At 49.0% G+C, this 12638-nt stretch overlaps 1 protein-coding gene across 1 annotated transcript in view; it reads left to right on the top strand.

Annotated features, from left to right (window-relative positions):
* Positions 1–5850: 5850 nt before the first annotated feature.
* Positions 5851–12638, top strand: part of LOC123242805 (allantoinase, mitochondrial-like) — a 27767-nt gene continuing 20979 nt past the window's right edge. The window contains exons 1-2 of the mRNA XM_044670900.1: positions 5851–5876; positions 8143–8299. Coding sequence (XP_044526835.1) covers positions 8153–8299 — 147 coding nt within the window. The 5' untranslated portion in view covers positions 5851–5876; positions 8143–8152. The remainder of the gene's footprint in view (positions 5877–8142; positions 8300–12638) is intronic.

The following is a 12638-nucleotide window of genomic DNA, read 5'->3' as shown; positions in this document are numbered from 1 at the left end:
GGCATTTTTCAAAAGTACTTACCCTGTGCCAATTGCTCCCCCTGGATGGGACCTCAAGGGGAGATCTCATGACTTTCTGAGGCAGCTCATTTCTCCTTCAGTTTTCTCCAACATTTAGAAGTTGTTCAGTATATCATGCCGGAATTGGCCTCTCTAAAATTTCTGCTCCACTTCTTATTCTCTTCAGGCAACCTGGATAAATCTAATTCCCTCTTAAATTCTTGGAGATGGCATTGTAATGAGGGCTGGTCAATTAATACCTCTTTCTCGCTCACATTCCAAAAGGACCATGGTAAACTTTTTCCCCCAGGGGAGACTGTTTACATAGGATCCTAGAAATAAGATCAAAAGTGATCTCAGAGGTCCTCTAGTCTAACCCCCTCATCTTTGAGCCCCTACCCCCCAGGACATCAAGTGACTTGCCCAACATCACAAAAGAAGATAGAGAACCAATCCACATCTAAGAATCAGAACTAGTGATGACAGAATAAAATTCTTTGGAATTAAACCAGCCACTGAGTGGAATAGGTTAATTGGATCTTGGGGTAGGGCATTAGGAAAGATAGAATGTCCAAGCCTTAAAAGGTGTTTACTCTGTGGGCCTTTGCCCTGGCCAGATCACTTCTGGAGTGATCCATTCAGTCCTGACTGTTACAGAGTAGGAAGGACCTTGATTGGCCAGAGGGTGTCCAGAGAAAGACAATCATCAGGGTGAAGGACTGAATCCATACCATAATGAGGACTGATTAAGGGAAGTCGCTTGGAGAAAAGGAGAAACATGTTCTCAGGGCTTTAAAGGGCTTTCATGTAAGAGAGATTAAATTTACTTGGCTTGACAAAATGGAAAATTGGAATGACATAAACTTAGGCTTGATGTAAAATCGTAAATTCTGCTTAGTAATTGAGGATCCAAAGTGGAATGCTAAGCTCTCCATCCCTGGAGAACAATCAGTAAGGGGCTGCAGTATTCCTTGTTGGGCAGGTTGAAAATAGATTCTTGGTTTGGTATCAGAAGAGACATAACTAGGAATTTGTGAGCCTGGAGCAAGTCTTACCAAGCATAGTAAGAGTAGTAGGAAGTCCTAGCTAGGAAGTCAGAGGCCCCAGATTCAAATCTTGCTTGTGACTTGTGCAAGTTTCCATTAACCTCTGTAGGTTTCTATTTCTTCCTCTGACAAGTGAAAGAGGAGGACCCTATGACCACTGAGGTTCTTCCAGTTCCAGATCTATAAACCTATAAGAATGTCTCAGCTTGGCATTTTGGGGATAGATCCTGGAGGCAGAGGTCCTTGGACACTCTCGTGGGACACTCTAGGGGAGGCTGCCAGGGAGCACAGGCAATGGGACTGGGTGGACAGGATTCCTCCTGGGCTTCTATTTGAACCAATTTTCTTGCTGTCTAGATGGTAGATTCTGATGTTGCTCTGCTGCTGAAATACTGCAGATTTTAGCAGTTCCTTCTAAATTCAATGTGCTGATGGCAAAGCCCTCCTCCTCTGCCCTATAGCTCTGAGTATGAGTGGAACTAGATGGCATCTTTGTTATGAGGACTTTATTTTCCTTTCTTCTTTCCCCAATTAGATGGGATGGATAGAAGCAGAGAGAAAATACATTCCTGTTAACTAAAATAAACACCCTAATTTTAAAAAGACGACACATGCCATTTAGGACCTTTATACATCTGTGAGTCTTTAACTGGGTATTCAAAGTCTAGGCAAGCACAGGTCCAATCACAGTTCTTACCGGCCCATGTTATTCTGGTCTCCTCCTGTCCTGATTGTTTGTTCTCTTCTCCCCAATCCCTACCCCCTGGCCAGATTCTACAGGGCACTTTAGATATGGCTAACCTTAGACCAGACACCTTTTTTTAACTCTTCCCTTCCCTCTTAGAATCAATACTGTGTATTAGTTCTAAGGCAAAAGAGTGGTAAAATGGGGGTCAAGTGACTTGCCCAGAGTCACACAGCTGGGAAGTATCTGAGGCCAGATTTGAACCCAGGACCTCCCATCTCTGAGCATGGCTCTCAATCCACTGAGTCACCTAACTGCTCCCCCCCACCCCCACCCCAGACACCATTTTAACACACCTCATGACAACTCTGTCGGCTTCCAAGCAAAAACACTCAGCCTCACCTCCTTTTTTGTTCTGGGAGAAAAACAGAAGCCATCCCAACCAGGTTTGGTTGCCTTGGTATCCCCCCTTTTTTAGGCTGGCTCACTCCAAATGTTGGTGAAGGGAATGGCAAAGACAAAGGGACTTGTCTGGCGGAGGGGTGGGGGGTGGGGGGTGGGCTCCTGCCCAGGTAGATGCCGAGACTCCGATTAGATTAGGTTCCTTAGCAAGAATGAGAGAAGTCTCCTTTGAATTGGGCTGAGGAGATTTGAACAGAAAAGAGACTATTCCAGATTCACATTAAAAATCAAATGATACAAGGTTCAAAGCCAGCCTCAGACACTTCCCAGCCGGGTGACCCTGGGCAAGTCACTTGACCCCCAGTGCCCACCCTTACCACTCTTCCACCTAGGAGCCAATACACAGAAGTTAAGGGTTTAAAAAATAAATAAAATAAAATAAATCTAAATGATACAGAATTAAAATGTTTTTTTCCTCCTTTCCTCCAGTAGGAACAAGGAAATCAGGAAGGAGAAATTCAGTTAAATTTGCCAAATATTTACTAAACACCTACCTCATATAAGGCGTGATATACAGCAAGAGGAGGACCAGCCTGGAAGCCCTGGGTCAAGCCCTGCCTCTACCACATACAAGCTGTGTGGCCTCAGACAAATTCTTCCATTTCTCGGAGTTCCAAGCAAGACTTTAAAGCTCTGTGGCCGAGGAGCTGCCAATTTGTAGCGTTCCAGCAGGAATTGCACACAAGGATGACATCCCAGGTCTAGACGGGGCAGGTGCCGGGAGTTAAAACAACAACAATAATAAAATAAAAATGTGCTGTTATCCAGGAGTTTTCATTGTATTATGCAGAAAGATTAAACAAGTAGGACATGATTTGAGGAAAGAGATGACACTACCAATGGGGGCATTCATGGAAGACTGCATGAAGGAAGTGTGGGGAGCTGAACTTTTCAAATTTAGAGCTGGAAGGAGGGGCATCTACTTCATCTCCCTCTGCCTCCCACTCTGAAGGAATTCAATAAGGATCTGTAATTTTGAAATTTATGTTCTATTCCTTTCCTTGGCGAATGAGGTGGTTTCCCCCTGTTTGTTGTATCCTAGTTTCAGTTGTGTCTGGCTCTTGATGGACCCCCCCCCCCTCCCCTTTTTCTTTTCTTTTTTTTTTCTTTTTTTCTTTTCTTTTTTTTTTCTTTTTTTTTGGCTAAGATCCTAGAGTGGTTTTCCATTCCCTTCTCCAGCTCATTTCATAGATAAGGAAACTGAGGCAAACAGGATTAAATGACTTGCCCAGGGTCATGCAGCTTGTATCACAGCCTGGATTTGACATTTTCTTCCTGACTCCAGGCTCAATGCTTTATTCACTGGTTCACCTAACTGTGCCATCACTATCTGTTTAACTTTGGTCAAGTCACTTATCCTAGATGGTCCTCAGTTTCTTCATCTATAAAATAGGGGCTGAGGGAGGCTATCTGGCCTCCCTATAAGACCTCTCCTATCTCTAAATCCACAGCAGTCCCATAGCCCTTAATCAATCACTGGCCTAAAGCAGATCCATTGGTGATGCCCAAAGTTTCTGGACCCTCAAAAGCTATGTTGGGATTCTTGGTCATGGGCCACTGGAGGTCTCTGAGGCTGGTGAACCTCAGCAGGTCTATCAGGGAGGATGATTCTGAAAGAATATGTTCCCTGGGCTTTGTTGGACTTGAGCAGAGGAGACCAGGCTAGACTTGTCCACGGGGACTCGTGGGGTGCTTCCCAAGACACTGTGGCACAAAGTCGAGAACCCATCGTTTTATCAGAGGATGGTCTATGCCTGGGAATGGAGGAACATCATGACCTTTGAAGATTCAGATTTTGGTGACCCAAAGGGCAATGGGGAAATATGGGGGGGCATAGGAAGGGGACCATGGGACCAAGAAAGGGCAGTTGCCATCCAGCAGATGGATTAGAAGGAAAGGGGCTGAGGTTGTCCCAGGATGAGAGAGAGCAAGAAGGATCGAGGATGGGCAGCCCAAGGGCTGCTCAAATATCCGTGGGATGTGGGAATCTGGGGGAAGGGAATACTCAGGGGAGGCCCTGGACAGAGATTGAAGGGCATCAATAGAAAGCATTGAAGGCGTTTCCAGGTTGACTTCGAGCCTTGGGATCTCCTGAAGGTTTTGGACTAGAAGTATCTGGTTGATGTTTTATTTCCTCGGTTCCTTCCTCGTTGGGTGAACGGAGACGGTTTCCCCATTTTTGTTTATTGGTTTCAGTCCAGGTTACACAGCGAGTACATGTCTGAGGCCAGGTTTGAACTGTGAAGTCGAGTCTTCCCGACTCCAAGCACTTCCCAGTGCTCCATCCACTGCACCACTTCGCTGCTCCTGGGCGGACCCTTAGTTGCCCCAAATGGGGCAGATTCTCCTTCCAGAAGCTCCTCCCCCAGGGGCGCTGGGCCATTGCTTTTGGACAATATCCGTCCTGGGTCATTTTTCTGTATTCTTCATTCTTCTGTGCTTTTGTTCATTCATTCGACAAACGGTCACTTGGCACCCATGCTACATCAAGCACCAGGCTGGGTACTAGGGTGGACGCAAAGTGAACAGGAGACACAGAGCCTGGCCTCAGAAGCTTCTAATCTGAAAGGGAGACAATATCCCAGGAAAAGTGCCGCAGGGAGTGGAGTCAAAGGACCTGGTTTCAAATTCTAGTCGCTGTCACCCCGAGCGACCTTGGGCGAGTTACTGGACATCTCCTAGCCTCAGTTTCCTTTCCAGTAAAATGAGAGGATTGAACCAGATGGCATCTGAGTGTCCTTGCTTTGTTCACTTTTTGGGCCTCAATTTTCTCTTCTGTCAAATGACCAATAAGTGGGTTTGTTTGGCTCAACTATACATGTATGAAGCAGTTTTGTTTTTCTTGCTTTAGTCCTGGGGGCGAGGGGTGGGGAGGGAGAGGAGGAAAGGTGGGAGGGAGAGAGTTTGACTTTAAAAATAAAATGGGGTTGGCCTAAATCTGTGATGTTATGATGCCCACCTATACCTCAGTTTCCTGCTCTGTAAACGAGGGAGTTGACTCCCTTCTGCAATGCTAAAATACAGCATTTTGTGGGGTCTGGGGTAGTAGCAAAGGCTTCCTGGAGCCAAGGAATCAAATCATAAAAATCATAGGCTTTAGAGCTGAAAGGAACCTGAAAATGATCTCATCATCATCAGATGAGGAAGCTGGGACTCAGAAAGGGCAGGTGACTCGCCTAAGGTCACACAACCAATGCATGGCAGAGCCAGGTCTCCTAACACGGTTCCTAGGCTTAGAAAACATTCCTCCTAGAAAGTTCTGTGCAATCGAGCTCCCCAAGTTACTTCCCCGAGAGCGAGCCCGGGGTCTGGGGACAGGGAGGCACAGGCTCAAGTCTTACACATAGAATGGAGCTGTCCAAAAGGTCAGGAGCTGGCTCTGAAACAAACCCCCAACACCATTTGTCTCTCCTCCTAGGCTTTGTTAGCCAGGAGGGAGAAGGAGCAGGGCAGGGGGGCAGGGAAGAATTGGGGTCAGAGCGTGTGCCCAGGATGCCATTCGCTCTGCCAGGGCGAAAGCTCCTTTGGGAAATGCCAGAAAATCCCACCCACGCCCGGAACTGGGAGGCAGGTGGGGGAGGGGCTTGGTTTCGCATAAAAGGAGGGGAAAAGCCCGGGAAGGAGGGAAGTGGGACTGGTGGGAGCCAGAGGCAGGAGCTGAGCTGTCCAAGGAGCCAGGAGAGGTGAGTGCCCAGCAAACGTTCTCTGGGAGAGGGAGCCAGGCAGAGCCAGCCCTGCAAGGATGGCAAGGATGCCCAGTGGTCAGACTTCCGTAGAGAATAGAATGTCAGCACACAGAGCAGAGCCTTGCTTTGGGCCCCGTCACTGCACCCATGGAAAGTCCTGAACTTGGGAGGCTCCAAAAGACCTCCTTCTGACTCCTAGGCACGGAGGCTGCCTCAGTTTCCTCCTGGAAATAAATGGGAGGGTTCCCTGGAGTGCTGACCTTGGCGGGTTGTGGGGATGATCAGATGGGCTGCTGGGAAAGTGCTTGGCCAAAACCTCAAGAGGTCAGAGGGGAACGTGGACTATTGTGGGAAGGCAGCGCCTCCCACCCCACCTCCCCTCTCTTCTTCCATCTATCAGAGTTCTAGAGTGTAGACAAGGCACGCCCCATGTCTACACCCCAAGATCTGCTTAGAGTCTCTTTATGCATCCCTTTGACTGGGTCAAGAAGGTAACAGCTGACTGGCTAACCCCGAGAATTCTTTGAGACGGGGCTGAGGGATGGGCCACCAAGCCCTCTGCTGCACGCTGCTTCCTACCGGCCAGCCTGCCTGCCCCAAGAAGGCTCGCCATCTCGGTCAGCAAACCAGAGGGGAAGGGCAGTAGCCCTCTTGGCTCTGTTTGCCATGGATGTCCCTAGCAAAACTCACAATTAGGTTTAACCCTTAGTTACTCTCAGTACTGTGTATTTGGCTCCAAGGCAGAAGAGCAGGAAGGGCCAGGCAAGGGGAGTGAAGAGACTTGCCCAGTTCCACCCAGCCAGGAAGTAGCTGAGTCCAAATTTGAACCCAGGACCTCCCGTCTCTAGGCTTGGCTCTCAATCTACTGAACCACCTCGGTGCCCCCTAAACTCTCATTCTTCAGGTGGGGAAGGCAACTTCACCTTTTCTAAACCTGAGGACCTTCCCCATTTCTGAGACTCAGTTTCCCCCTTTGCAAAATGGAAAGGTTAGATTTGATGGCCTCTGAGGCTTCCCACTATTACTGCTAGTTTGCCTCTGTGAAGTTTTCACGTCAGGAGTCTCCCCTTTCCCCACTCTTGCCAATGAAATCACTAATTTGAGGCAAGGGAAAAACTCACTACTCCGGCTGCCTCCCTGCCCTGCCGGGGCTGGGAAAGGCGCTCTCTAAAGCTCAGAGCCCTAAAGAGATGCCATCCCGCAGCGCCCGGCCAAGGAAGAATCCATCTCTTCCCTCTCCTCCCTCTGAAGTCACAAATGCTCCGTCCTGGGCCGCTGCTTGCCTTTTCCCGTTATGCCTCCTTTCCTCGTTATCACGGCACAGCTAGGGCTGGGGAGGGCTCGTCAGAGCTGACCAGGTTTCGGGGATCTCCCCTCCCTCCAGCCTGGGCCAGCTGGGGAGACCCATCCTTAACAAAAGCTCCAGCAAGCCCCCCCCCCCTGTATACCCTTAGCATCACATCACGGAGCTTTCCACCCCAGTTTGGAGGCAGAACTGAACTCAGAGCCTCCTAACACCAGCAGCAGCTCTCCATCCCCTGAGCCACCTCACTGTGCAGCACTTCTAATCAGTCAGGAGTTTGTGAACTGCTTTTTTGCCCCACATGGGAGGCAATAGGGCAGGGAAAGGGCTGGAAAGCTCACTAGTTGGTGGTCTGGGCTAAAGGAACTTCATTGTGGCCATGACTCAGGGCTCCCAACCAAGGACTTTCTGAAGCTTTGATTGGGTTTAGGAATGGGAGGAGAAAACGTGGGCTTTAAGTGGTGCGAAAAAGCCTGCCCATTCCCACGTCTCTCCCCTCCTAACAATCAGCAACAGCCTCCCTAGACAGCGAGTTATAATATTGCTTCATAACTTGCCACAGTGGCGGTGAGATAAAAAGCTGGACTATAAGGCAGCAAGACTTGAGTTTGAATCCTACCTCAGTCCCTTAGTAGCTTCATCACCCTGGGCAAGTCACTTCCCCTCTTCTGCCTCAGTTTCCTCCTCATTAAAAGGAGAAGAACAATAGTACTTACCTCCCAGGTTTATTGCCAGGCCCAGAGGAGATAATAGCTACAAAGTGTTCTGGACACCTTGAAGAGTCCTCTAAGTGTGAGTTATTATTTGCCCCGAGGGCAGAAAACCTGTCTAGAGTGACTTTCTGTTTATTCCCGGGCCAGCCGCCCTGAATGGGCAGAGGGATGATGGGGCGCTTGTCTAAGGGGTCCCGCTTTAGGTCTTGACGGCATTTTCTCCCCTTCTGTTCCTCCTCTCTCCAAGGACCATCAGAATGGAGGCGGGTTCGCAGGTCACGGTGATCAGGAGCAGCCGGGTGGTGGTAGATGATGCCGTCGTCCCAGCAGAGATCGTCATCGATGGGGGCCGAATCGCTGAGATTCTGCCCGTTGGAAGCACAGTGCCGAGCCAGGGGGAGAAGGCAAGTCTGAGGGCAGCCTGGCCAGGCCCGGGAGGTCCTGGGCATGCCAGGCTTCATGCCGGGGCGGGCATTGACGAGTCTGCACAACACCAACATGGGCAAGCAGGGGAGCCTCCTGGGCTTTGTCCAGCAGGCTGGCAAAGAGAAATATTCCAATTTGGAATTAGGGCAAACATTTTCCGGGGGAGCTTCATGGGCAGGCCAGGATTGTCTGTTCAGATGCGCAGAACTGAAGGGTCAGCTTCTCTCCTCAGGGTTTCTGCCACTGACCCCTCTGCTTTCCCAGCACCACTGCCTGGGAGGCCTCCTCTTCCCTTCCAGGCCCCCATGGGCAGCCCCCTCACACACCTCACATGCCACGTGGCCCTCCTCCTTTGCCCTAACCGATCACTCGGGCCCAAGGAAATGTCTGAAGAGTGAGAATCCTCCCCTTTTCTTGTGCCTGGGTTTAGAGGTTGGGGTGGGGGGCAGGTGACAGCTTCATGGGCTTCTGTCCACTTGCCAGCACCCAAGACTGGACTCATGGCTCGGCCCACGGGTGAGACCTGAGAACCAGTGAGTACACGCTGCAAAGAGGCACACGTGGGCTCAGGGACAGGGAAAACCTTCCTCCCAACTGGAATTGTCCCTGAGTAGAACAGGTTGCCCCTGACTGGGGTTCTTTAAGGAAAAAAGGGAATGATGGGGCAGCTGGGTGGTTCAGTAGATGGAGAGCCAGGTCCAGAGACAGGAAGTCCTGGGTTCAAATCTAGCCCCAGACATTTCCTAGCTGAATGACCCTGGGCAAGTTGCTTACCCCCCATTGCCTAGCCCTGACCACTCTTCTGCCTTAGAACCAATACACAATATTGACTCTAAGAGGGAAGGGAAGGGTTGAGAAAAAAAGAAAGAAACAGGGAGGGAGTCCCAGGCTGGGTGTCTTTTAGAAGGATTGCTTGTCTCCAGTGTCTAGAACAGTGCAGGCACACACAGTAGGCCCTTTTTTGATGGGTTGATGGATGGATGGATACCTTCCAACTCAGAGATTCTGGGATTCTAATCATGTACAGGCAAGCCGGGAGAGTGTGGGGCTCCTATTCGGGCTGTCTTCATAAGCCTTAATTGGGCATTGTGGCAAAATATAAGAACGACCGCCCCCTCCAGCGACCCTTTGTAAATAGCTTGCTTCGTACATATTTGATTGCACATAGCCTCCTCCATTAGACTGCAAGCTCTTGGAGGGCAGGGACGGTTTGGTATCTCTTTTTGTATCTCTAGTGCTTAGCACAGTGCCTAGTACACATTAGGTGTTTAATAAGTGCTTATTGATGAATGGATAGCTATACTTAGACCACCACTTCATCCCCACTCAAAGTGAGCGTTGCTTAGACATAGATCGAGAGATCTGTGAGAAAAGCAACACCCAGAGGACACCCCCAGCAGCCACCAAGGACCTTCTCTCTTGGGATGCCATTCCTCAACTACAAAGCTGTGCACTTAAACGATTCCACTTGCAAATGATGGGTAGAATTCCGGGAGAGGACTTGAGGATTCTCGGGTTTGTGCCAAAGCAATGTTAAGTCCAGTTCATGGGTTGGACTGAGCCAAGTCAGAGCTTTATCTCATGCCAGGGTATCAGTCTGCTCTAGTTAAGGCTCCTATTTGGTTTTACTTTATCAGTATCTTCTGCTGACTGAGCTCTCTGTCCAAAACAAGTCACCCACAATGGGGCAGATCAACCCTGCCCTCATTTCTGTCTTTGCTGCCAAGAAAGATGATCTTTGGACTGAAGAGGACATAGCAAAACATAACAGAATGGCTAATAGAGAGCTGACAGACAAGATAAATAGAGAGTAGGAAAGCATCCAGCTGCCCTTGATGGCCTCAGGTCACCTGGTCCAACTGAACTCTGATCTCAGGTCCTGAAAAACCCGGTGGGTAGAATTATTGAGCTGTTGGTCAGCTGGATTGGAGAGGAGAAGATGGTCTCACAATTGGGGGGCAAGGAAAGAAAATGGAGTCTACAAACTAGAGGTCCATGGACTTGACGCTGCCTTTGGGTGAAATTCTAGGAGGCGTTATTGAAAGGGTGGCGGGCGAACATCCAGAAAAGGAAATAGTCATCCCAGGGAGTGAGCCAGGCTTCATCAAGACCAGATCCTGCCAAATGAATCTTATTTCTCTTTGGACACAGAGACTAATTGGGGAGATCAAGGGGATGCTATGAAGTTTGCCCATATTTTAGCCGAGCTTTGGGCAAAGTCTACATGCTATTCTCGTGGAAAAGGAAAGGATGGGTGAAACAAGTGAATTGGGGACTAACTGAATGGCTAGACCCAAAGAGTTGTGGCTTACTGACTCTTTGGAAGGAGGTTTCCAATGTCTCGATGCCCCCCTGTGCTCAGCCTTATTATCAATGGCTTGTCTAAAGGTCATCGTTGAGAGGACGCTTTTTTAGATATGTAGATGGGACAAAGTGGGGAGAGCAGCTCACACATTGGATGATAGAGTCAGGATCCAAAAAGGTCTTGAGAGGCTAGAGCAGTGATGCAGAACCTCTTAGAGGGGCGGGTGATGTGAGAAATGTCTTCTGGCCTTTCCGGCGTGTGGAGAGGGGGAAGGGAGCAGGCCGACCCCACATCCCTCCGGCTTTCTAGCAACGAACTCTGGCAAACTCTGAGCTGGGGCAACAGCACTGAGTGTCCCCTCTGGCATGCGTGCCGTAGGTTTACCACCATGGGGGCTAGAGCAGTGAGCTGAACTGAATACGACGAAACCAATCGATCAACAAGTATGTCCTAAACCCCTAAATTGTACCAGGAAATGAGCAAAAGACCTAAATGTAAAGACACAACCAGGTTCTAAAAACAAAATTCACAGGTGCGAGAGGAGGACACCGGCACGCTATGGGTTCACTAGGAAAAGGGGTTTCAGAAGACCACTGGCTGAATATGAGACCACAAAGTTTTGTGGCATCCAAAAAGAAAACCAGCCTAACAGTGGGCTGCACTCCTGGGAGAGGCACAGCCAGGGCTGCGCTGGTAAAGGTTTAACCACGGGCTCCTCCCTCACTTTATAGTTGAATCTGCATCAGCGCCATTTTCTACATCACTTTTCTTAAGTCTGGGGGATGGACAAACCATTAATTGAGTCTTGGTTTGAAGTCTTGCTGATAGCAAAGTTGTCAACAACCACACTGAACATTTAACAATCGGTACTCAGAGCTGGAGTGAGCTGGCTCTGGCACAGCCTAGACAATAAGGAAGTGACCAAAGTCCCCCTGCCCTCGGCGCGGGTCAGATCGTATTGAGAGGACTGGCTTTTGTCCAGGGCCCCACTGGCTCAGAAAGATTAGAGCCCTTTAGAAGCCCACAGTCCTTTCGGGTTCACAAAAACACATTTTCTCTTTTGGGCCTCTCAATAACAGGGGCGGCTGCCCCCCCTTTGGAAGTGCTCTTGACAAAATTTGAACTTGGGTCTTCCTAACTCTTAAGTTCGATGCTTTCTAGGAATAGTGTCTAGACGGGGAGGTGAGATTCCCTTTGTCCTCTGCCTTGGCCAGACCACGTCTAGGCTAGAGCCAGAAGGGAGCGTGAATCCCCTTATTCTACACATGAGAAATCTGGATCCCAAAGAGGCAACAGGACTTCTCCAAGGAGTTCATGTTTGAACTGGAATTCTGAGCTCTTAGCCCAGAGCCCTTTCCACTAGAACTGTTGCCTTCAACACATGGGAGCTTCAAGTCTTCATTCGTAAAGAAAATGTCCCTTAGGTGTGACTTTGAGCACAGACGTATTTTTATAAAAGTGCTTCTAGAGTCAGGCCTAGAGACGGGAAGTCCTAGGTTCAAATCTGGCCTCAGACACTTCCCAGCTGGGTGACCCTGGGCAAGTCACTTGACCCCCATTGCCCACCCTTACCACTCTTCCATCTAGGAGCCAATACACAGAAGTTAAAGGCTTAAAAAAATAAATAAAAATAAAAGTGCTTCTAGCATCCTCCCTTTTACCTCAAAGATGTATAGAAGATATCTAGGAAATGTTAAAGTCCTGCAGGGTACCAGTTTTTTGTGGTTATTATGGCCAACCTCTTGTTGTTGCTGTTGCTGTTGTTGCTGTTGTTGTTGCTGCTGCTGCTATTGCTGTTGTTGTTGCTGCTATTGCTGTTGTTGTTGTTGTTGTTGCTGTTGTTGCTGTTGCTGCTATTGCTGTTGTTGCTGTTGTTGTTGTTGTTGTTGCTGTTGTTGCTGTTGCTGCTATTGCTGTTGTTGTTGCTGCTATTGCTGTTGTTGTTGTTCTTGTTGCTGTTGTTGCTGTTGCTGCTATTGCTGTTGTTGTTGCTGCTATTGCTGTTGTTGTTG

Source organism: Gracilinanus agilis, chromosome 3 (assembly GCF_016433145.1).
Source record: "Gracilinanus agilis isolate LMUSP501 chromosome 3, AgileGrace, whole genome shotgun sequence".
Lineage (NCBI taxonomy): Eukaryota > Metazoa > Chordata > Mammalia > Didelphimorphia > Didelphidae > Gracilinanus > Gracilinanus agilis.
Note: the sequence above shows the minus strand (reverse complement) of the source record. Positions and strands in the feature narration are given on the sequence as shown.